Here is a 26,603-nt window from a genome sequence, read left to right on the forward strand (position 1 = left end):
GAACACATAAATATTGAGCCCATTCCTTATTCGGAAAGTAAGTGTGCGCCAGTATTTGACGTACGTTTTGCACGCTGCATACACGTGGACTCTGTCTCACTGTTCGACTGATTATCCGTATGGGTTTCGCTCCCACTGCTCGTATAGCAGTTTCCTTTTATACATTACTTTTATCAGTAGTATTACGCAGATTATCATAACATTAAAATTTTAGCATACTCAAATAATTAAGTAAACTTGTTAGTATGAAATTTGTATGGTAACACTAGAAGAGTAATACATCCTGTAGTTACACTTTACACTATAGAACAAGATAGCTGAACCAGCAAATATACATAAAAAGTAAAGAGAAGACAAAAAATCACAACTCACTGGGGCTGTGCTCTTCCAAAACTAAGGTTCAGTACATAAATGACGGAGTAAATGGTAGAATTAACGATAATATTGGCAGCGTTGAGAGGGAAAGAAACAAAAAACGAATGTAGAAGAGAGAAACTGGGAGTTGACGATATCTCTCTGCTTTGTTTCTTTGTTTGTTTGGTTGTTTGTTCAGCAGATAATTAGAGCTGCACGTCATTCAATGCTAGTTTACTGCGTATATCCTTAAAGAATACAAACTGCATTCTGTAAGAAAAGAAATTGATGGCGTAACTTCTGCACTTTTATATGCAGGTACAATTTACATGAAAATTTGTAAAAAATCTATACAAGTATTGTTATTATTTTGTACTCAGTAGGAAGTTCATCATTATCAAAGGCAAGAGTTTCCTGCTATTATTAATAAATGCGAAAGCAGTTTAAGAATAACAAAAACATGTTTTCTACAAGTCTGACCAAGTACTGAAACGATGTTTGATTTTTTTGTGGGAATTGCGTTTTACAGCGCCATATGATAAATCTATTTTTTTTTTAATTTTTAGTATAATGCCCCTGTAGTTTACTTTGCTGATCAACAATTTTTGAGTAAAATCTGAGTTAAATATTGGCAATTTCATTTTTGCTATAAGTAGTGTGTTTATTTTTAACTAACAGACAGGAGGATAACTGTGTAGAACAAAAATGTTCTGTAGGTTACGCAGGCCTATCTATATCCTAACTCAGTTTCTGGACGGTTCGTCGCTTCCGGTTTCTAAGGGTACCTACGCGTAGCAAGACACTGATGACATACATAACAGAACGATCGAGATGAGGTACAGGGCGACACGTATGCGGCACACCTAATGAACGGGTAATGTGGCCACGATCTTAACTGACCGAGGCTACTACCGTAGTGCAGGCTCACTTATGATAGTCTACAGTACCCTATGGTAATTTTACAACTCTAACACTCAAAGTTAGCAATGTCTTCATAAACTGAGTCGTTATGTCAGTCTCCCGCTGCATTCAGCGGCCCCTCGCAAGAGGAGCAAATCGGCCACCTCTTCAACAGTAAACCTACGCATACTGCCTTGTATCAGTCTTAGCGTACAGCCAGCAGTGCCGCAACAACAGACTCGTGACACAACCAAGCTGTGCTGAATGCGACCTCGAGGGCAGAGAGGAAAGTGTGGTCTACTCTGATCAACAGCGAGAACCGTGAGTAAGCGTGACAAATTTGTTTGCAAGCAGGACAGCCACGCGGGGTAGTCGTGCGGTCTAGGACGCCTTGTCACGGTTCGCGCGGCTCACCCCGTCGGAGGTTCAAGTCCTCCCTCGGGCATGGGTGTGTATGTTGTCCTTAGCGTACGTTAGTTTAAGTTAGATTAAGTAGGTGTGTAAGCATAGGGACCGATGACCTCAGCAGTTTGGTCCTATAGAAACTTTCCACAAATTTCCAAATTTTGCAAGCAGGACACACACAGGCCTATCGTCTCGTGTGGGGTATTTTGCAGGTATTTTCAGCGAATTACAGATACAAAGTTCATGGCGGTAGAAAATGAAAAGAAATGATATTAATCTGTGATGAACCACTGGAGCCCACGCGTCCCTTATAACAAAATACTCAGAAAATTATGTAAGTCTGCAGGCTTTCGTGACCGTTGTCACTGAAGTTAAAATCTTCTGGGTTATTAGGCCGCGTCATATTTCTTCTAAAATTATCGACGTTTCGACCCCTCTGCAGGGCCCCGGATTCTTAGAGTCAGCTGAGTTAGCCCATCTCGAGGTCACCTTTCATCAGAGTGGTTGCAGTGAGAAAGAGATCAGGTGTGCGTTGCGCTATCGACGAGCTGCGTACCGGATGGGATCAAAGTCTACGGCCTTTTTGCCTTACCCATGGAGCATTTCGAACAAGATTTGTGGTGGAGGGCACCGTGTACCACAACTGGTCACTTAATTTCCTATTTCACTCGAAAATAGAGTGAGGAAGAAAACGGGTGTCCGCATGCCTCCATACGAGGCCTAATCTCTCCAATGTTATCTTCGTGGTCCGTACGCGCAATGTATGTTGGTGGCCGCAGAATCGCTCGGCAGTCGGCCTCAAATGGCGGTCCTTTGAAATTTTCTCAATAGCGTTCCCTCCAGGAATTCCCATTTCAGTTCTCGAAGGATCTCCACAATACATGTATGTTCTTCGAACCTTCCGGTAACAAATCCAGCAGCCGGCCTGTGAATTGCTTCGATGTCTTTCTTCAATCCGAGCTGGTACGGATCCCAAACACTCGAGCAGTACTCAAGAATAGGATGCACTAGTGCTGTGTATGCCTTCTCCATTATAGATGAGCTACACTTTGCTAAAATTCTCCCAATTAATTGAAGTAGACCATTTGCCTTCCCCACCACAGTTCTCACATGCTTGTTCCACCTCATATCGCTCTGCAACGTTACGCCCAGATATTTCAACGACTTCACTGTCTCAAGCAGGACACTAGTAATATTGAACCGAACATTACAAGTTTGATCTTTATACTCATCCTCATTAACTTACATTTTTCCACTTTTAGGGCTAGCTGCCATCATCACACTAACTGGAAGTTTTGTCTTCCTACACTCAACTTCGACACCTTACCGTACGGCCGGCCAGTGTTCAAATGGTTCAAATGGCTCTGAGCACTATGGGACTTAACTTCTAAGGTCATGAGTCCCCTATACTTAGAACTACCTAAACCTAACTAACCTAAGGACGTTACACACATCCATGCCCGAGGCAGTATTCGATCCTGCGACCGTAGCGGTCGCGCGGTTCCAGACTGTAGCGCCGGCCACTGTGGCCGAGCCGTTCTACGCGCTCCAGTTCGGAACCACGCGGCTGCTGCGGCCGCAGGTTCGAATCCTGCCTCGGGCATAGATGTGTGTAACGTCCTTAGGTTAGTTAGGTTTAGGTAGTTCTAAGTCTAGGGGACTGTTGACCTCAGATGTGAAGTCCCATAGTGCTCAGAGCCATTTTATCATCAGCAAACAACTGCAGATTCCTGCCCACCCTGTCCGCCAAATCATTTACGTATATACAGAACAGCAGCGGTCCTATCACACTTCCCTTGGGCACTGCTGACGATACCCTTGAACACTCGCCGTCGAGGAGAATATACTGAATTCTATTACTTAAGAAGTCTTCGAGCCACTCAGATATCTGTCAACTTATTCCATATGCTCGTACCTTCGTTAACAGCCTGAAATGCGGCACCCTGTCAAATGCTTTCCGGAAATCTAGAAATATGTAATCTGCCTCTTGCCCTTCATCCATAGTTCTCAGTACATCATGTGAGAAGAGTGGAAGCTGAGTTTCGCACGAGCGATGCTTTCTACAACCATGCTCATGTTAAGAGTGATCCAAGATCAGGGTCCTTTTAGGTACCGTAAAGGATGATCTCGGTTTGCATGAGGCCGGTGTCTACCGTATTTCTTGCAGGTGTGGCACGTCGTGTATCGGTCAGACTATCAGGACTGTGGAGGATCGCTGTACTAATCGTAAGCGGCACACACACTTACAAGAGCCGAGCAAATCCGTCGTTGCAGAACATTTTCTTGGCACCGGTCATCCTTTAGAATATAACAACGCGGAAATTCTGGCACGCAGTTCCAGCTACTCGTATAGCGTTACGAAGGAAGTAGTTGAAATTAAATTAACGAGCAATGTGGTAAATAGACTTGGTGCTTTTTCTTTAAACTCTGCATTGAATTCAGCGCTCTCTCTCTCTCTCTCTCTCTCTCTCTCCTGTAAAAAAAAAAAAAAAAAAAAAAAAAAAAAAAAAAAAAAAAAAGGAGGGGCAGAGTTAATGTTACCACACCAATTGATTTAACTATCTACAACTCCTGACGTCGACCGTCTTTGGTTTGTGTGACGGCGCCTTTGTTTACAGTGTACGTTTGTGTTATCCTTCCGGAGTTCCTCTGCAAAACGAGGTTTTAAATTCCCTTGCACAGCGCTCACCTGCTGCAGCTTTGCCTTTGAAATGGCAGGGTGTGCTCCTGTCGTAATATCAGCGGTTGTCCACGTCGTCATCCGGCTGTATTTTCGTAAGTTATCTGATAGCTGTAAACGCCGGCAGAAACTCAGGTCTCATACTCAGGAAATGTCCACGAACGACTTCCGAAATTTTGTTCGTGGAGTTGGGGGTTCACTCTGTAGACCTATAACGCCGACGTTCATCTGCATTCAAATGGCTCTGAGCACTATAGGACTTAACTGCTGAGGTCATCAGTCCCCTAGAACTTAGAACTACTTAAACCTAACTAACCTAAGGACATCACACACATCCATGCCCGAGGCAGGATTCGAACCTGCGACCGTAGCGGTCGCGCGGTTCCAGAGTACAGCACCTAGAACCGCACGGCCACGCCGGCCGGTGACGTTAATCTACTGTAGAATTATGGGCGTGCGGATGTGAAGGGGTTATGTCGTGCTCAGTGCACACAATACGGTGATTCTCCCACGTGGTAGTCGGGCGCGGTCGACCGTAACCCTGACGACGAATATGCGAGGGCTCAAGTTCCCATGCCCTCAAACATCGGTTCACTGCCACATCTGAATGCTCCACAAATCTGGATACTGCACGATGCGACCAGGCGGCCAAACGGAGTCCCACAGTGAGACGTCTCTCAAACTCTGTCAGGTACTGATACCCCTGTCTCGCACGAGTCCGTGGCATCTCCGTGTCCCTCACAGCCATTACTCAGCATCTGACGCTATTCACGCCCATTATATACCCGAAGCAGACCCGCGACAACACTGATGCCGAACAAAGCTAATGCAGTCTGACGGCCATTCTACCTGTCACACAGAATTTTAACTCCATAATCATTTATAACCCTTCGATGGTGTGTACGTGTACACTATGTGGCCAAAAGTATGCGGACACCCCCAAAAATATACGTTTTTCGTATTAGGTGCATTATGCTGCCACCTACTGCCAGGTACTCCATATCAGCGACCGCAGTAGTCCTTAGATATCGTGAGAGGGCAGAACGGGGCGCGCCGCGAAACTCGCAGACTTCGAACGTGGTTAGGTGATTGGGTGTCACTTGTGTCACACGTTTGTACTCGAGATCTCCACACTCCTAAACATCCTTAGGTCTACTGTTCCTGATGTGGGATGGTTCCTTTGAAAGGGCACGGCCGATTTCCTTCCCAATCCTTCCCTAACCCGAGCTTGCGCTCCGTCTCTAATGACCCCGTTGTCGACGGGGCGTTAAACACTACCCACCACCTGTTCCCGATGTGATAGTGAAGTGGAAACGTTAAGGGACACGTACAGCACAAAATCGTACAGGCCGACCTCGTCTGTTGACTGGCAGAGACCGCCAACAGTTTAAGAGGGTCGTAATGTGTAATAGGCAGACATCTATCCAGACCATCAAACAGGAATTCCAAACTGCATCAGGATCCACGGCAAGTACTATGATAGTTTGGCGGGAGGTGAGAAAACTTGGATTTCATGGTCGAGCGGCTTCTCATAAGCCACACACCACGCCGGTAAATGCCAAACGACGCCTCGCTTGGTGTAAGGAGCATAAACATTGGTCGATTGAACGGTGTAGAAACGTTGTCTGGAGTGACGAATCACGGTATACAATGAGACGATCCGATGGAAGGGTGTGGGTGCTGCGAATGCCCGGTGAACGTCATCTGTCAGCGTGTGTAGTGCCAACACTAAAATTCGGAGGCGTTGGTGTTATAGTGTGGTCCTGTTTTTTATGGAGGGGGCTTGCACCCCTTGTTGTTTTGCGTGGCACTATCACAGGCCTACATTGAGGTTTTAAGTACCTTCTTGTTTCCCACTGTTGAAGAGCAATTCGGGGATGACAGTTGCATGTTTCAACACGATCAAGCACCTGTTCATAACGCACGCCCTATGTTGGAGTGGTTACACGACATTAAAATCCCTGTAACGGACTGGCCTACACAGAGTCCTGACCCGAATCCTGCAGAACACCTTTGAGATGTTTTGGAACGCCGACTTCGTGCCAGGCCCCACCGACAGACATCGATACCTCTCCTCAGTGCAGCACTCCGTGAAGAATGGGCTGCCATTCCCCAAGAAAGCTTCCAGCACATGACTTAACATATAACTGCGAGAGTGGAAGCTGTCATCAAGGCTAAGGGTGGGCCAACACCATAATGAATTCCAGCATTACCGATGGAGGACGCTACGAACTTGTAACTCATTTTCATCCAGGTGTCCGGATACTATTGATGACATAGTGTAAGATGTTATATTGACACCTGACCATGTCTTCTGGGTGCTGTACTTTTGTCAGGAAGTATTATCTGGAAATATAATAGTTATTTTTCAAAGATCTTACCTTATTTAGGTAGCGAACCTAAAGCTAATTATTAGAATGAACGTAAAGTGGTTTAAGAATCAACAGTGTGCAAACTAGGAGTACACCCGTGCAGTCATTTCTTAGCAGCTCTTTTTGACTGAGTTACACCGTGTGGCGCTCTGGATCAAGCATTAACTGAGCAACGAGTTGGAAGGCACTGTGTCGGTCTCCATATCACCGACAAACAGAGCCGTCACGACGCGATATGCCAACTGCTGGTGTGAATTTTCCAGCACGCTGACAGTTAACGGCACGGTACCTGGAGCTGTTGAGGAAGCGCTCGATGTTTCCAGGCCGCGTGAGGTGCGAGCTCCAGAGGATGCCGGGCACGTCGCTGGAGCCCCGCGCCGCGTCCAGCGCCTCCAGCGCCGCCTGCTGGAACTCGGCCCACAGTCGCAGGAAGCCGTCCTGCGAGCGGTCCCAGCGCCGCTTGCTCATGTACTCCAGGACCTCCGCGCTGGAATTCCAACACGAGTACGACACCTGCGGGCATGTCACGAAGGTTGTCACGCTTCTGGGCTGCCTACTAGAACAAAGTTCTCTGAAACGACGGAAAAACACACACGTCAAGGCAGAACCGTGTAAAGCCCCTTTTACACCTAAGCTTTTTGAAAGAACCCTTAACAACGAAGCGAACGTATAACAGCGAACGACAACTCTGTCCGCTGCAAACGCTAGGCGTGCATGAGCAAACGGCAGTCCAGTGTGTTCGGTGCGTATTCCCTTGTGTTCGACCGTGTTCCGCTGCTTGTCGGTCTTTTAACGAAACATCTAAGGAAGTTCTCGTCCTCACTGTTTCGGTGCTAGCATTACAGAAACCTTACGTCTGCTACCTTATCTACTTTTGTTGTTGCAGACGTGAGTTGCGTGAGAGATGCAGTGGTTTGAAGTGAATGTAATGTTACTGACGGAAAAATATTAGCTAACATACAAGCTTCTGGTATCTAAGAGATGCACAGCAAAAATTCCGAAGGACCAACAAATACGGCTGGTAGAAAATTGCCGATGCTCTCAAAGGTCCTACTGAGAATGCGAATAAGTAGATAAATTCATTAGATGACTGGGTGTTGTGTGCTGTCCTTGGGTTAGTTAGGTTTAAATAGTTCTAAGTTCTAATTCCTGGGGACTGATGACCATAGATGTTAAGTCCCATAGTGCTCAGAGCCATTTTTTTAAAATTCCTTAGATGCTTGAATCAGGCGGGAAAGGAGTAAACAAGCCAAGCTTTGTAAGTTTTTATTAAAAAGGAAAAGCAAAATAAATTTCCTTTTAAGTAAACAAGTGCAGATATGTATCTACTGTGCTGGATGAAATCCATAATAATTGTAAAAATGGATGTACATGTGTATGTATGTTCCATATCACCTCCTAACCCACTGGACTGTTTTCAACCAACATGGTTTCCATATCATTTACTATCTGGAAAGAATCGCTTTCGGGACAAGAAACACCTATCTATCAAAGGGGTGGGGGCGGGGGGTGAAAAAGAAATTCATCCAGTGTTGGAGATCCACAACACTTAATTACTTGCAAGAAACTTTACACATAATTTCAGTCTCTTTCTGGAACTTTTTCTCGCTGATGACCCCCACAAAATGATGAAAGGAAAAACAGTTTATCACTTACTGCATTTTCGCTGTTTATGCAGTAAAACTGTCGCGCCAGGCACGACGTTTTAATTTATTACTTCTTTACTACTGACTGCATTCGCGACACATTTTGCAGACGGTACTCACATGTACCACGAAAAGTAACTACCAAATTACAACATTGTACGACACACAGTTCAGGAGATATGACCTCATAAACACCGAGATTCGTGAAAAACTATCGCATCATGCATGACGGTTAAATTAATTACTTCTTTGCTACTAATTCTACTCGCAGACAGTGTCTATATACGACGCGGAATCTACCTAGAAACTTATATCATTGTACGACGCATCATTCAGGAGATATGACGTCATACAAATTAAGTTGTGTGAAAACAAATCTGCAGTATACAGTTCGCTAGGGTCACAGGTGAATCATATGTGCAAATATTTGTGAAATACGACAAATAAATGTGAAATATGTGTAACATGTGCATACATGGGGGAAGCCACGGCTGATAAGGCTCCTCCTAAACCTATCGATTTCAACCAAAATTGATACACATACTATTTAGTATCTGAAAGAAATTCTTTGGGGGTGAGAACCAATACTACTGGGAAAGGGGTGATAACGTGGAGATAGAAGGGGTAGGAGGAGATGGACTGACAGAGAGAGGAACCAGGAGATGGACAAGGAGGTGGGGGAGGAGGAGATGGATAGAAAAGGGGATGGAGAGATGGGTAGAGAGGGGAAGTTGGGTAAAGGGGGGGAGGAGATAGACGGGGGAGAGGAGGCGGTGCATAGCTAGAGGGGAAGCAGGAGGTACACTAACACAAGACTGGGATAAGCACATGGCCGGGAAATGCCCGATACTCAGCTAGTTCATAATATACGAGAGATCTGAGCATTCTCTGTAAACACGTGTCTGATATTTTTCATCCCAAATAAATATGGTTTACCAGAGATTGAGCTAGCCACCCTCTAACAAACTGGACAGCACATTTTATCAAGTAACCTGTGCGATTTGGCGTATGTATATTTGACATGTCATTTATCATATTTTATTGATATTAACTTCCTAATACGCACTTTAATAAGATCCTAGACGTGCTTTGCATATGTGACTGTAACAATCAGAAGCTGTCTGACAAATAGAAGCTGCTAAAGTGCGAAAGCCAAGATAGCTTGATTTTCAGATCTTTATTTCAACTACTAGTTTCGACAAAATGCCGCGCGGGATTAGCAGAGCGGTCTAGGGCGCTGCAGTCATGGACTGTGCGGCTGGTCCCCGCGGAGGTTCGAGTTCTCCATCGGTCATGAGTGTGTGTGTTTGTCCTTAGGATAATTTAGGTTAAGTAGTGTGTAAGCTTAGGGACTGATGACCTTAGCAGTTAAGTCCCATAAGATTACACACACATTTGAACATTTTTTTTCGGCAGAATCGTGCTGTCATCTTCAGATTGACGTTACACTTTGCGTATATCTTCACATACATGTGTCGTCGATATTTTGAGAACAAAGTGTAAATACATTAAAAAACTCCACATGGTTTGTCATTTACATTTTTTTCGATGACACATGTATGTGAACATACACGCAATGCGTAATGCCAATCTGAAGATGACAGCACGATTTTGTCCAAACAAGTAATTGGAATCAAGAGATCTTGGCTTTCAAAAAATATATATACATCGCCTCAACAACATGTGTAACTTATGCTAACGTAATGCTTCCAGCTGCTAATAACCAGAATGTAAATTCTGGCCTTTCTTTGTGTCAGTCGTCGGTGATTACCATTCTGCTTTCAAACTTCCTCTTCGACAGTAATGAGAAGCCAACGACATCGTTAACGAAGATTTGTGTAAAATACTGGACTAATGCCGAGGAGAGATGAAGCTACAGTTCGGTGTTTAGTGCACTGCCTCCACGTATTTCATGTTCTCCTACAAACTGAGGAACAAAATATCTTCCTTTCCTACGGGGTTTTTCTTATTTCGTCAAAAACAGTGCGCTCCGCATACAGAATAATCTTCTCTGAGTATCAGATTTTGGCATAGTGGCTTAATAGTGCTGTGTCCTGTGTGCTCATCGATTATTGTTAGAGCCAAAATACAATAACGTAGCGTTATGTCGAGTTGTTTTCCGTTGCCTCCAGTGTCAACGCTGGTTCGCCGATACAAGTCCATGTTAGTGGAAACTGGCGAGTCGTCCGCGAATGCTCAGTATTGTGTTCGCTCCATTCACTCCGGTGAAGAGGGAGCTTAAGGTACGGTATGTGTGTAGCCTAGCGACCCGTCACTCGGTAATATTTACTTTCGTTGCAGAGAGCAATAGCAAGTAGCGCGACCTGTAGTAGAGCAAACGTTGTCGAATTCATTACTCTGTGATTAAAAACTATCTGCGCTACATTTCACAAGCAGCAAGAGCACTTCTGCCAGAGAAGAGTATCATATAGTAGGTTGCTTCTGACCTGGTTTAAGGGGACTGTAGGATCCTCTGCTAACATCTGAGGTTGTCTCATGCTAGACGCGTGATTTTTGTGCTTTTTTGTCTCCTTAATGGCTTGGCTTGTTTGGGGAAGGAGACCAGACAGCGAAGTCATCGGTCTCATTGGATTAGGGAACGATGTGGAAGGAAGTCGGCCGTGCCCTTTCAAAGGAACCATCCCGGCATTTGCCTGGAGCGATTTAGGGAAATCACGGAAAACCTAAATCAGGATGGCTGGACGCGGGACTGAACCGTCGTCCTCCCGAATGCGAGTCTAGTGTGTAACCACTGCGCCACCTCGCTCGGTGTGTCTTCTTAATGTTCGTTGTATTGGCAGCTTTGTTTTCAAACGCATTGAAATAGCTACATGAACACTTGGTTTTTTTCCTACATGTGTTTTCCCATAATGGAGATGAATATAGGCCTACAGTGAAAAAGTCAGTTCTGGTGAAGGAAAACAATAGTTGACGGTACTTTCGTTCTGTCGTTGCAACTACAAAAAATGCGAGTTTTTTCACCGGATGCCTTTCGCTTTGTTGAGGTAAAGCATCATGAGTGGCCTGTAATTAAGTTATTTACATTTTGATTTGCTTTAAGATCAAAAAACAGCTCGTTAACAATATGCTGGTCGTTACTTATGGCATATTATTAACGAACTATTTTTCGATCTTACCAAATCAAAAAGTAAATAACTTAGTTGCAGACCACTGATGATGCTTTACCGTAATAAAGCGAAACGTGTCTGGTGAAAAAAAAACGCATTTTTTGTAGTTGCAACGACAGAACGAAAATACCCTCGAGAATTATAAAGCAACTACGTACAATATGGCCACACAAATGGAGAATTTATTGAGAACAATAGTACTTGGTGCTTACTGGGAGAAAAGACAAGGTGGAAAGAAAAAGCCTCTGTATACTTCCTTCTAAATATTGTTAGATGTATTTGTATGTGTATATCTTTTCAGCAAATAAATATTATTTTGAAATTTTTGGACGACGCTTTTCCTATTGTCTCAGTAGTAGTGGGGGGAGAGGGCGCTTTATCCTATCACATTTCTCAAGAACATCCACTGTAGTCGAGTCGCTGTAGGAAGGTCCTTGACAGCTGCAGTGGGCTGAGTACAGCAGCTCCACGTGCCTACTGCAACCAATCACGTTACGCGATTTTGTAAGAGTCTCTATAACAACGCCTCAGCGTTCCCGGAGCTCTGTTAACACCTATTGTTTTCGCCTGCAACCGTTTGCACTTCGTAGTTGAAAGCTATCAAAAGCGTTGCCTGCAGTCTGGGATAAACTCACGCCCAATCAACTTTACCAATTTTTCTTTGGTCAAAAATCAACTCTGCCACCATTGCTAGTTCCTTAATGCTGCCACTGTATTCCGGCTTTTCGTGCGGAGGACAATCCTTCATAGCTCCGCTTTCACCACTGAGGTGCGAAGCTGCTAGGCGGATAGCATGGACAACTTAGGGGCCGTGTAGGAGGGCTCAAGCGCAGCGATTGTGCTGGTCAGTGGTTTAGATTGATCCAGCTGCTATGATTATGTGAGAGTAATTCTGAAGCTAAAGCCACCCATTCATTTCCATTGAAACTACAGCGGAGGCATGAAGCCCAATAACGAAGTAGAACGAAGTAAGATTTCAGCTCCGTACCGCCATTTTTCGACAGAGACAGCACCAGTCGTTACGGACTTTTGCCAACGATGCACAAGAGTTGTCATTGAGGTACGGATCCAGCAGATTTAATTTCCTTTTATAATAGTATTTCGTTCAGGCATTTCTGCATTGCAGCGTGGTTTAGTAGGTTGCCGGCATGTCGCGTGGAAGTGCTGCTTTGTGAAATTTAGCGTGAATATAAATCTCGCCAATGGCGGATCGTAAGCCACGTCAGTCCTTTGCGTATTCTCCACAATTGACCTACAATTTTTTTTTCTGAAACTGACAAATTAATATATCAAAATTTAGGAGGGAATAGTGCCCACAAAGACCTGAACCAGCTGAGGCTGCCCACCGTCTCACAGCTTTGACCACCGCATCTGAGCTCGGGAAGTGTTTGCCATGTCGTTCATCTTTCAAAGGCCCAAAGAGATGGTAGTCTGAATAAGCTGATAAATAATGACCGTAATAAGATGGATGTAGTAGGACAGTCCAGCCAGATTTGACAACTGTTGTGGGACCTGGCATTATCGTGCTGCAACCGAACGTTTGTCTTCTTCTCTGTCTTGATTCTGGACATTTTGGCTTTCAAAATAGTTAGCGTCATCTTCGTTCTGAATCAGCAGTTACATCAGGTTCCAAGACGTTCGAAAGAGCAGCAGTACGCCTGTCTCAGAAGGTGGTGCAATCATTTTGCCTGCAGATGGCTTCTTTGTTGGAGACTTTGCTTGTCACCGCTCCACAGACTGTCTTTCGGATTTCGTTCGTAATGGCTCGTAGCATCTCCAGTGATGACCGTGTTCAGAAAACTGGGACCTTCGGCATCGTATTGGCCGAGCAGGTCCTTAGAAATTTCCATTTGGTGATCGTTTTCGTTTCATGTAGACGTCCACTGGAGTCGTCTCCCACAAATTCTGCGATAAACGTGGTAGAGTAAGTTCTTGTCTGAGGCATTACAACCGACGTTCAGCTGTACACTCAATTACATCGTCGTAAGACACGACCATCACGGATGTGTGGCTCGAGGCACTGTTCATTACGAAGGATGCTAGCTCAACAGTGTCTTCACTGGACTCGCACATCCTGTTCATTACTCTTGAAAAGCAGTACCCGCTACCTCACGTACATTATTCACGTCTGCTGTGTCGTTTCCATACGAGTTGTGCAGGCATCAACGGATTTCAGTTGGTACAAGTTGCCCAGCAGTGAAGAATTCAACGACACATCTCTGTTTTATACATACCTCAATGTCAAGATTACTGTGGGCTCCAGGCCACCCGAAACAACCACACCTTATACAAATGAAATGATACAATTTCAGACAATTTACTGGTCTCATACAGATATGATTTTACGCAAAAATTTGTACCAAGGCCAGGAATCGAACCCGGGTTTCCTGCTCAGTAGGCAGGTGCGTTAGCCACCTTTTTTTTATCTCATTTTGTTCGTTTTCGTTCGTTGTATTTGCTCGGTGCGGACGTCGCGAGACACCCGTTTATGTTCATCGTTGACCAATTAACTCCGTTTTTTTTTTATTACAGAGGGCAGCTAACCCTCTGGCCGAACAGGCTGAGCTACCGTGCCGGCTTTTTTTTTATTTTTAGATATAGCCCCCTAAGCTATCTTGGCACAGCGGTTTACATACCTGCACATATTACCCTGCACGCCTCCCTCCTTGATTCAAATCCTCACTGCCGGCTCAGTCTACTTTAAATTTCCCCTTATACACTAACAGAACTGCCGAGGCTCTCCGTATTTTGGAATAGCACCTGTGCATTGAGGCCGCGCGTGGTAGCCGCTCGGTTTAGGACGTGTTGTCACGGTCCGGGCGGCTTCCCCCTGTCGGAGGTTCGAGTCCTCCCTCGAGCATGGGTGTGTGTGTTGTCCTTAGAGTAAGTTAGTTGGGTTAAGTAGTGTGTAGGCTTAGGGACCGATGACCTCAGCAGTTTGGTCCCTTAAGAATTCACACACATTTGAACACTTTGAACCTGTGCATTGAACGTAAATGCGGTATACAGCCTGAATCCAGATGCAGATACTTACACAGATGAAATGACACAATTTCAAAGTCTTTACTGGCCTCATACAGATATGATTTTATGTACGTAAACTGAAGCGGCGAACGAAAATTTGTAACAAGGAGACCCGGGTTCGATTCCCGGTATTGGAACAAATTTTTGCGTGCTGCTGCAGTCTACATAAAATCACTCCTTGCCTATCCCAGAAGACTGTGTAAAAGGTCCATGACTAAGGAATTTATTGCTAGCGCACTCGAGCAGATGTAACTTCGATGGATTGCTCACGCGCTGCCTGCGATATGTAAGCCACAATAGTATCGCAGACCCAAGAGCAGTGTCGGCAGCAGTAGTAATAGTAGCAGCTCGCAGTCTGGCGGTTGGGTCAGGTCGCTCTTAGAGAGCAGTTGTCTAGTTGTATAGCTCACAGAGAGTACTTGTGTCCTGTATGGAATTACCAAGGCCGGTCGTGGAGGACGATGGCGGTGCCTGAGCGACGTAGTATACGGTAAAAACAAAAACTATTATTATTTATTGCCGTGCTCATATGTAATTTGCAACAACTCATTTTGTACTATTGTTATATCAAAGTCACATGTAAATATTTTTGAATAATAATCTTTCTTATAAAGATAACTTTTGACAGTCATTCATCTGAATTTAAAGTCTTTACTAATTTCTCCTATCCATAGTCATGCCAATTACCGTAAAGAAAAATAAGTTTTTTTTATACATAACAAAATCTAGTTTCCAGCATTGCACTGGGCTGTGCCAGAAAAATTTCTTATAGGGGCAGATATATACGCGCTGTCCGGCGACATAATTGAGATAAGAATCTCCAGTTTATTCAGAATGACTTTTCAGGGTCATGAGGCAGCATTGCTGACGTCCAGATTTACCACTTTAGATTCACAGTCAGTTAATTATTGAAAGGTTATGTATGTGAGTCACAATTTATTGAGAGGTTAATCACATTTTTATTGGGAGGTTATGGAAATAAACTGTTGGGAGGTTACAACTGCATGTCACTTTCGCTGCAGATGGATTTTCTTTCGTCAGTCTTCAGGCATCCGTGGTCTCGAGTGCTTCTCAGTCGCGGCAACTGTCAGTAACTGCGCTGGCTTCGCAAGGTGTGGTGCGCGAGACAAAACACGCCACGTATTGCACCGTATAATCAGTCGGAAGCGTTTACTGGCGGTCCCAGGTTAATTTTGTGCACTGGTATGCTTACAGGAGCAGCACAAATAGGAGTAGCCAGGCTTGCTTTGACCCGCGCAGCAGGGTTCTTACAGCTCCAGCGATAATAATTAAAGCTCTCTAGGTATATAACTGCTTTCATAAGCATTCCGAAATACGAAAACTGGTTTGGGAACTGCGCATTGCTGACAGTTCGTAATATCTTCTCCATCTGGCTACTAGCGACTTTCACCGAAACTCTCCACTGTGGTGTCACCGCCAGACACCACACTTGCTAGGTGGTAGCCTTTAAATCGGCCGCGGTCCGTTAGTATACGTCGGACCCGCGTGTCGCCACTGTCAGTGATTGCAGACCGAGCGCCGCCACACGGCAGGTCTAGAGCGTCTTCCTAGCACTCGCCCCAGTTGTACAGCCGACTTTGCTACAGATGGTTCACTGACAAATTACGCTCTCATTTGCCGAGACGATAGTTAGCATAGCCTTCAGCTACGTCATTTGCTACGACCTAGCAAGGCGTCATTATCATTTGCTATTTATCTTGTGATGCATGTACCGTCAGACCGATGTTCACCAATTATGAATTAAAGTTAAATATTCCAGCAGCAACGTACCTTATTGGCTATATTAATTACATTGTCCTGTTCCAGACCTCACGCCAGCCTGCGTGAGCTTAAACGCGTGCCTTTCGGCTACCGGTCATAGTGGCTTGGCTGTCTTGCCAAGTCACAACATCCACAACGACCGAAACAGAAATACAGTTGAAAGTCAATAAGGGAAAGAGCCCCTCTGTAGGCCAGTGGTAGGTGGCATGGTAGCTCAGCGTGTCTGGTCAGGGGACTTTTATAGCACAAAAAAAGAAAAAAAAAAGAAACTGGGTGAAGCTTTTATCACTGGAATTAAAGAGATTTCATCCAAAGTATGGAGCTGCTAAGGAAATAACGACCAAGGAACAGAGAGATAGAAAAAAGGGGAAAAAGGCTAGTGTTGCTGCCTTCAGTGCGGAAGGACGTGTGTTCGATTCCCATCACCTCATCAGATTATTTTCTACGAGACAGGGAAGTCTGTAACAGGATCTACCCAGCCTCATAAGGCCAAATGAGGAGTTGCTTGAACGAAGAAGCAGCAGCACCATGAGGTTCTATCTAGTGGCAATAGCGGCCCGGAAGGGTTGGCGACATGGTGACCACGTGTCACACAGTCAGAGGCCGTTCCTAGTAATGCCTCGTAGGCACCAGCCAGCTACTCGGAACAGGCCTAAGGCGTAACTTCTTTGGAAATTTGTGGTAAGTTCCTACTGGACCAAACTGTTGAGGTTATCGGTCCCTAGGCTTACACACTACTTGATCTAACTTAAACTCACGCTGAGGACAACACACGCACAACCATGTACGAGGGAGGACTCGAACCTCCTGGGGGAAGCCGCACGAACCGTGACCGTGCAGCTACCTCGCGTGTCTAAGGTCTAATCCGTGAGCGGTGTTCATGTTTAATCAATAGGGAAAAGGTGACTCAAAAATACAACACTGATATTTCCAGAGAAACAAATGGGATTTATTCGCTTCATTTAACTGTAGGCAAGTCCACTTCATTCTTCGAACACCTCTGACTACCAAAATGGAGGATCGCCAATTATGCACCAAACACACTGCAATACTCTCAAATTGTGCCTGCCATCCGAGAAGGAGAAATGGATCCCCTGCAACTTTCTGCTTCATACCGCGTTATTTGTCAGAGACTAGCTGCAGAGCATCCAGGCTAGGGAATCACGCCAGCAGCACAACACAAAGGGCTGAATGTGCGGCAGTGCTGTGACTGGGAGACTGTGAGGAACGGAGTCACACTGAGTTCAGCGCTCAATCACGGTTTAGCATTATCCCAGACGACCATCCTCGGCTAGTATGTTGGCGACCTGGGGAAGGTGCCGTTCTTCCAACATTTTGCAGGGGCACAGCGCCGTTATTACTGGCATCATGGTGTGATGGGGCATCCGGTATGACACCAGGACACGGCTAGTAGCGGTTGAAGGAACTCTGAGGGCACAACAGTAGAACACCGACATCCTGTGTACCCACTTGTCTCCTCTTGTGCATCATATCGCAGTGCCAGTTTTCAAAAGGACAATGCTCATACACACACGGCACATATCTACTCAGCTACCCCAACAAGACCACCAAAATTTGTCACAGACAGAATGCATGTAGGACCATTTCGAACGTCAGGTCTCTCAGCACCAGTATCCAGTTACAGCAGTTGTCGGCTAGTTTGTCTCAGGAGAGGATAAAACGGCTTTAGGACGCCTTTCCAAACCGAATCACTGTTTTCGTTCAGGGCAGAGGGGGCTACAACGTCATACTCGTAAGTCGGCTCATACTGCCAAGTTCTTTGTAACTCTGACTCGATACTGTAATGACTGAAATACCATTGCATATCCTCTCTCTCTCTCTTTTTCTTTTTTTCACACACTGTACTGTTTTGCGAGGGTCACTCCAAAAGAAATGCACACCATTTTTGTAAAAATACAAATTTCATTCTGCATGTGTGAAAGTTTTACAGTGTGTAGATACATCCTTCCCGCTTGTTTTCAAACTTAGTTCAACCTGTCCCCGTGAGTGGCGCCGTCACAGCATGGCTTCAAGATGGCTGCTGCACTTGACGTTCGTCAGAAGCAACGTGCTGTCGTAGAATTACTGTGCTATGAAAACGAGACAGTGGGAAACATCCAGAAGAGGTTGAAAAAGGTGTATGGAGATGCTGCTGTCGATCGCAGTACAGTTAGTGGGCAAGCAGGTAACTTTATGAAAGCGGACACGGCAATATTGAGGATTGTCCTCGCAGCGGCAGGCCTCGTACTGCACACGCTCCGGACAATGTGCAGAGAGTTAACGAATTGGTGACTGCTGACAGACGCATCACAGTGAACGAATTGTCACGCTACGCTGGGATAGAGGAAGGAAGTGTTTGCAGAATACTGAAAGTGTTGGCGTTAAAAAAGGTTTGTGCCAGGTGTGTTCCCAGGATGTTGACAGTGGCTCACAAAGAAACAAGAAAAACGGTATGCAGTGAACTTTTGGAACATTACGAGAATGGTGGAGATGAATTTCTTGGAAGAATTGTGACAGGTGATGAAACATGGCTCCTTTTTCACCAGAGACGAAGAGGCAATCAGTGGAGTGGCATCATGCAAATTCACCCAAGAAAAAAAAAAAATTCGAAACTACACCTTCTGCTGGAAAAGTTATGGCTACGGTGTTTTTCGATTCCAAAGGACTCTTGCTTGTGGACATCATGCCAAGTGGAACCACCATAAATTCTGATGCATAGGTGATGACGCTGAAGAAGCTTCAAGCTCGACTGAGTCGTGTTCGACCACATCGGCAAAAGGAGGATGTTTTGCTGTTGCACGACAATGCACCGCCACATGTCAGTCAAAAAACCATGGAAGCGATCACAAAACTCGGATGGACAACACTGAGAACACTTGACCTGGCTCCATGTGACTATCATCTCTTTTGGAAACTGAAAGACTCTCTTCGTGAAACAAGATTTGAAGATGATGACTCCCTGGTGCACGCTGCCAAACATCGGCTCCAACAGCTTGGTCCAGAATTTTACCGTGCGGGTATGTAGGCGCTGGTTCCAAGATGGGGTAAGGCAGTTGAGAGGGATGGAAATTATGTGGTGAAATGAAAATTTTGTTCCAGAGGATGTATCTACATACTGTAAAACTTTCAAACGTGTAGAAAACAAAAAACGGATTTTAAAAAAATAGTGTGCATTTCTTTTGGAGTGACTCTCGTACAAGACGATATTTTGCTGGTGCTATCCTTCACAGGATAAGAAAAGAACGGTAGCTGGAAGATTCTACAATTAAAATCACTCCAGCATAATCCGCCAGAGACACTGGAGAAACGCTAAGCCGTCGGCACACGGACCTTGCATCCGAACGTTGAGCGTGCCGAGTTTCTGACGTCATAGCGTGGAATAGCACGCTCGGGAGTCTTTCCGAAAGTGCACAGCAATATCTGGCATGTCAGATATTCTGAGCGTTGACCAATGAGACGGCACAACGCCACCTACGTCACACGCACGCCGTATCCCTTCAGTACAGAGTTGTGAGGTGCCATATTGGCATTCATTTCAAGCCAATATGTATATATGCCGTTTCTGAGCACCAGCAAATTGAGAATCACTGCAAAACCCGTAGTTAACTGTGTTATTCGTTGCAGTAAAATAATAAGAGACGTCATATTCGTGGCAAAAGAATTATTGTAACGAGCATATTATGAAAGTAGGCTATTTGAAGGGAGTGACACACTGAAGATCAACCCAAAACGCATTGTTCTTGGTACAATGTTATAATTAAATTTCAATTAACGTAATTATCTAAGAGTAACATTTTTAGGAAGGGGTAAAATTAAACGTTTTAGCAAGGGGTATGAAAATATGCTTAACAAAACTGAGTCTGTTGTTAGTTTAGCAGCCGGCACGGTAGCTCAGCATGTTCGGTCAGAGGGTTAGTTGCCCTGTGTAATAAAAAAACTGAGTTAATCGATCAACAACGAACTTAAACGGATGTCTTACGACGATCCGCCCCGAGCAGATGAAAAAAAAAGCGTAATGAGTAGAGTCTCTGTCCAATAACGAGTCCTTGTTGGGGTGGAGGTTCGCGTCACAACACTCCCAAATTCTTTTTCATAACATTCGCGTTTTTATTAGGTTCTGATACTTTATTATTAGTTTAATATAAGTATATGCTATAATATTTGATGTTATGTAAATATAAGCTCACCTTTCTTTGAGGGGTGACTTTGTTCGATTGGCTTAATCTACAGGACAGGTTACAGTACTTGTATACAGATATTTTGCTCCTTTTTCTTTTACGCTTGGTAATTCACATGTTGCAAAGATTCTGCCACTGCGTAGGAACAGTGATCGAGTAAGACTGGCCCTGGAGTTTTACTAAAATGTGGGAATGATGAAATAATGTTTATCTTATGTGAAGTATTGCAAATTTGTATCTCACTGTATGTAATGGAACTTTTATAAGCCTGTGTCTTTATTGATTGCACATGGTGCCTTCCTTTTCGTGGACGATGAAGGAAATATGCGTTTTAATAGAGCTAACGTGGCAATTTTAAGCGCGCCTGTTGGGCAAACAGTGTGATTATGAACTAGAAGGATCCCTCAACTGCTGCTGGAGTGCGTTGCGATCGCGTATACCACGTTGGGGCCCACGTACCGCACGCACAGGTCGCATTGTTCCTGAGCGTTCAGCAGCACGTTGAACTTGGCACGCTCACCATTAACGTTCGACAGCACGGTCCGCGTGCCGACGGCTTAACGATGCGACTCGTGCATACGGTATTTGGGCTCCAACGTTGTATACGCTATCGCAACGCACTCCAGCGACAGTTGAGGGATGTTTCTAGTTCGTAAATGATACTGTTTGCTCTACGAGCGCGCGTAAAACTCCCACATTAGCTCTATTAAAACGCACATTTCCTCCATCTTCCACGAAAAGGAAAGTACCATGTCCAGTCAATAAGGACACAGCCTTATAAAAGTTGCATTACAAACAGTGTGGTAAAAGTTTGGAATACTTCGCCGCATAAGATAAGCATTATTTCATCAATCCCACATTTTAGCAAAACCCCAAGGTCTGTCTTACTTGATCACTGTTTCTACCCAGTAGGAGAATCTTTGCAACATGTGAATTACGATGCATAAAAGAAAAAGGAGCAAAATATCTTTATACAAGTAGCGCAAGCTGTCCTGTAGATTAAACCAATCGAATAAAGTCACCCCTCAAAAAAAAGGTGAACTTATATTTACATAACATCAAATATTATAGTATATACTTCTATTAAACTAATAATAAAGTATCAGAACCTAATAAAAAAGCCAATGTTAAGAAAAAATTTTGAAGTGTCAAGACGCAAACCACCGCCCCCCCCCACCCCAAAAAAATCATCTCAGGACAGTGACGCTAGTCATTACGCCAAACCAACAACACATCCTTTGATCCTAATCATAGTATGTTACCCCTTGCTGAAAACCTCAATCATAGATATGTTACTAATTGAAATTTAATTATAACAAATTGTACCAAGAACAATGCGTTTTGGGTGGATCTTCAGTGTGTCGCTGCCTTCAAATAGCCTACCCTCACAATACGCAAGTTACAATAACTCTTTTGCCACGAATATGATGTTGCTCATGATTTTATTAGAACGAATGACACAGTTAACAACGGGTTTTCCAGTGATTCTCAATTTGCTGGTGCTCAGAAACGGCATATATATATATAGGCTTGAGATGAATGCCAACTGTACTGAAGAGAGACGGCGTGCGTGTGACGTAGGTGGCATTGTGCCATCTCATTGGTCAACGCTCAGACATGCCAGATATTGCTCTGCACGTTCGGAAAGACTCCCGAACGTGCTATTCCACGCTATGACGTCAGAAACTCGGCACGCTCAACGCTCCGATGCACGGTCCGTGTGCCGACGGCTTAAGGAACAGGAGGCCCTAGCTCGGCAGCGAGTGTGGTAGACCTGTGAGTACGCGGGGGAGCCCCCCTGGCAGACGCGCTACGCACCTCGTCGCCGCCCATGTGCAGCGGCTGTCCCGGCGGCCAGAGGTCCACCACGTCCCGGTACACGTCCGCCAGCACGCCGACGAGGCGCGGGTTGGCGGGGTTGAGCTGGCCGCACGGCGGCTGGATGCAGAGGCGGCGCCACGGCTGCTGCCCCACGCACAGCGCCAGCGCGCCCAGCCCCGCCGCCTCCCCCCACTGCCAGCCCTGGCCCGAGTGCGCAGGCGCGTCCAGCTCGAGCAGCAGCCGGATGCCGCGCGCCCGCGCGTACGACAGCAGCGCCGACACCTGCTGCGCCGAGTACGTCTCGCGCGCCGAAAACGCTCCCCACCTGCCGGCCGCGTGGATCACTGGATCACTAGTAGTAAAGCTGTGTAGCGCTAGCCTCAAAACACCTCAACTTAAGTGGGGTAGGACGTCAAACGGGCCGACTTGGAGCAGGAGAGGCACCACAGGACATTTTATTTTCTACTGTCTACACTTTTACAACGGCTGAAAGCAAGGGGAAACTACAGCCGTAATTTTTCCCGAGGACATGCAGCTTTACTGTATGATTAAATGATGATGGCGTCCTCTTGGGTAAAATATTCAGGAGGTAAAATTGTCCCCCATTCGGATCTCCGGGCGGGGACTTACTCAAGAGGACGTCGTTATGAGGAGAAAGAAAACTGGCGTTCTACGGATCGGAGCGTGGAATGTCAGATCCCTTAATCGGGCAGGTTGGTTAGAAATTTTAAAAACGGAAGTGAATAGGTTAAAGTTAGATATAGTGGGAATTAGTGAAGTTCAGTGGGAGGAGGAACAAGACTTTTGGTCAGGTGAATACAGGGTTATAAATACAAAATCAAATAGGGGTAATGCAGGAGTAGGTTTAATAATGAATAAAAAAATAGGAGTGCGGGTAAGCTACTACAAACAGCATAGTGAACACATTATTGTGGCCAAGATAGACACGAAGCCCATGCCTACTACAGTAGTGCAAGATTATATGCCAAGTAGCTCTGCAGATGATGAAGAAATTGATGAAATGTATGATGAGATAAAATAAATTATTCAGGTAGTGAAGGGAAACGAAAATTTAATAGTCATGGTGACTGGAATTCGACAGTAGGAAAAGGAAGAGAAGGACACGTAGTAGGTGAATATGGATTGGGGCTAAGAAATGAAAGAGGAAGCCGCCTGGTAGTATTTTGCACAGATCATGACTTAATCATAGCCAACACTTGGATCAAGAATCATGAAAGAAGGTTGTGTACATGGAAGAACCCTGGAAATACTAGAAGGTTTCAGATAGATTATATAACGGTAGCACAGAGATTTAGGAACCAGGTTTTAAATTGTAAGACATTTCCAGAGGCAGATGTGGACTCTGACCACAATCTATTGGTTATGAACTGTAGATTAAAACCGAAGAAACTGCAAAAAGGTGGGACTTTAAGGAGATGGGACCTGGATAAACTGAAAGAACCAGAGGTTGTAAAGAGTTTCAGGGAGAGCATAAGGGAGCAATTGACAGGAATGGGGGAAAGAAATACAGTTGAAGAAGAATGGGTAGCTTTGAGGGATGAAGTAGTGAAGGCAGCAGAGGATCAAATAGGTAAAAAGACGAGGGCTAGTAGAAATCCTTGGGTAACAGAAGAGATACTGAATTTAATTGATGAAAGGAGAAAATACAAAAATGCAGTAAATGAAGCAGGCAAAAAGGAATACAAACGTCTCAAAAATGAGATCGACAGGTACTGCAAAATGGTTAAGCAGGGATGGCTAGAGGACAAATGTAAGGATGTAGAGGCTTATCTCACGAGGGGTAAGATACATACTGCCTACAGGAAAATTAAAGAGACCTTTGGAGTAAAGAGATCCACTTCCATGAGTATCAAGAGCTCAGATGGAAACCCAGTTTTAAGCAAAGAAGGGAAAGCCGAAAGTATATAGAGGGTCTATACAAGGGCGATGTTCTTGAGGACAATATTATGGAAATGGAAGAGGAGGTACTTGAAGATGAAATGAGAGATATGATACTGCGTGAAGAGTTTGACAAAGCAATGAAAGACCTAAGTCGAAACAAGGCCCCAGGAGTAGACAACATTCCATTAGTACTACTGACAACCTTGGGAGAGCCAGTCCTGACAAAACTCTACCATCTTGTGAGCAAGATGTATGAGACAGGCGAAATTCCCTCGGACTTCAAGAAGAATATAATAATTCCAATCCCAAAGAAAACAGGTGTTGACAGATGTGAAAATTACCGAACTAACAGTTTAATAAGTCACAGCTGAAAAATACTAACGCGAATTCTTTACAGATGAATGGAAAAACTGGTAGAAGCCGACCTTGGGGAAGATCAGTTTGGATTCCGCAGAAATGTTGGAACACGCGAGGCAATACTGACCCTATGACTTATCTTAGAAGAAAGATTAAGGAAAGGCAAACCTACGTTTCTAGCATTTGTAGACTTAGAGAAGGCTTTTGACAATGTTGACTGGAATACTCTCTTTCAAATTCTGAAGGTGGCAGGGATAAAATGCAGGGAGCGAAAGGCTATTTACAATTTGTACAAAAAGCAGATGGCAGTTATAAGAGTCGAGGGACATGAAAGGGAAGCAGTGGTTGGGAAGGGAGTGAGTCAAGGTTGTAGCCTCTCCCCGATGCTATTCAATCTGTATATTGAGCAAGCAGTAAAGGAAACAAAACAAAAGTTTGGAGTAGGTATTAAAATCCATGGAGAAGAAATAAAAAGTTTGAGGTTTGCCAATGGGCCGGTGACATTGTAATTCTGTCAGAGACACCGAGGACTTGGAAAAGCAGTTGAACGGAATGTACAGTGTTTTGAAAGGAGGATATAAGATGAACATCAACAAAAGCAAAACGAGGATAATGGAATGTAGTCGAATAAAGTCGGGTGATGCTGAGGGAATTAGATTAGGAAATGAGACACTTAAAGTAGTAAAGGAGTTTTGCTATTTGGGGAGCAAAAGGACTGATGATGGTCGAAGTAGAGAGCATATAAAATGTAGACTGGTAAAGGCAAGGAAAGCGTTTCTGAAAAAGAGAAATTTGTTAACATCGAGTATAGATTTAAGTGTCAGGAAGTCGTTTCTGAAAGTATTTGTATGGAGTGAAGCCATGTATGGAAGTGAAACATGGGCGATAAATAGTTCGGACAAGAACAGAATACAAGCTTTCGATATGTGGTGCTACAGAAGAATGCTGAAGATTAGACGGGTAGATCATATAACTAATGAGGAGGTATTGAATAGAATTTTGGAGAAGAGAAATCGGTGGCACAACTTGACAAGTAGAAGGGACCAGTTAATAGGACATGTTCTGAAGCATCAAGGGATCACAAATTTAGAATTGGAGGGCAGTGTGGAGGGTAAAAATCGTAGAGGGAGACCAAGAAATGAATACACTAAGCAGATTCAGAAGTATGTAGGTTGCAGTAAGTACTGGGAGATGAAGAAGCTTGCACAGCATGGGGAGTTGCATCAAACCAGTCTCAGGACTGAAGATCACAACAACAACAACGTATTTTTACGAATAAATTCATAAAACTTTGTCAGCATGACCAGGAAAGATTCAGGATTCACACTCATAGCAGTGGAAGTGCAAAAACATAACAAAATAATTTTTTTTAGATACAAAATTTCATCATTTTTTCACTTACTGTTGGCTGCATTTGTTGCTATAGGTATATTTTCCTTCACAAGTAAGAGAGATTCTTTGATGAATTTTGCACAGCATACAAACCATACTTACAGGTGTATGAAACTCTAGAATTTTCCAAATCTGTTAAAAACTGTGGTAAAAATTGAGATAATTAACTACAAAATTTGATTTTTTTCTAAACATAAAGTTTAAAACGTAACAGCTCATTCATTTTTTCATAAATTAAATACATTCTAGAGTTTCGGACACCTGTATGTATGGTTTGTATGCTGTGCAAAATTCATCGAATAGTCTCTCTTACTTATGAAGAAAAGTGTACCTGAAAAAATTATGAAATTTGACATGTAAAAAAATTATTTTGTTATGTTTTTGAACTTCTGCTGCTACGAGTGTGAATCCTGAATCCTTTCTGGTTATGCTGATAAAGTTTTATGAATTTACTTGTGAAATTATAGACAGTGGAAACTAAAATGTCCTGTGCTGCCTCTCCTGCTCCAAGTCGGCCCGTTTGACGTCCTACCCCCCTTAATCTCATTCCTCCTTTATTTACCTGTTTTAGTTTTCTATTTTTTCAGAGTATACAAGGTATCCAGAAAAGAATGTCCAGGTTTCAATGATATGATATAACAATTTAATTTAGACTATTTACA

The 26,603-nt window shown here is 44.3% G+C and overlaps 1 protein-coding gene across 1 annotated transcript in view; it reads right to left on the reverse strand.

Moving 5' to 3' along the window:
* LOC126175127 (chitooligosaccharidolytic beta-N-acetylglucosaminidase-like) overlaps positions 1-26,603 on the reverse strand; it is a 336,523-nt gene that overhangs the window by 25,225 nt on the left and 284,695 nt on the right. Inside the window, exons 6-7 of the mRNA XM_049921680.1 lie at positions 22,288-22,615; positions 7,001-7,224 (exon numbers count right to left, since the gene is read on the reverse strand). Of these exons, the coding sequence (XP_049777637.1) occupies positions 7,001-7,224; positions 22,288-22,615 (552 nt within the window). The remainder of the gene's footprint in view (positions 1-7,000; positions 7,225-22,287; positions 22,616-26,603) is intronic.

The sequence above is a fragment of the Schistocerca cancellata genome, chromosome 3 (genome assembly GCF_023864275.1).
Source record: "Schistocerca cancellata isolate TAMUIC-IGC-003103 chromosome 3, iqSchCanc2.1, whole genome shotgun sequence".
Taxonomy (NCBI): domain Eukaryota; kingdom Metazoa; phylum Arthropoda; class Insecta; order Orthoptera; family Acrididae; genus Schistocerca; species Schistocerca cancellata.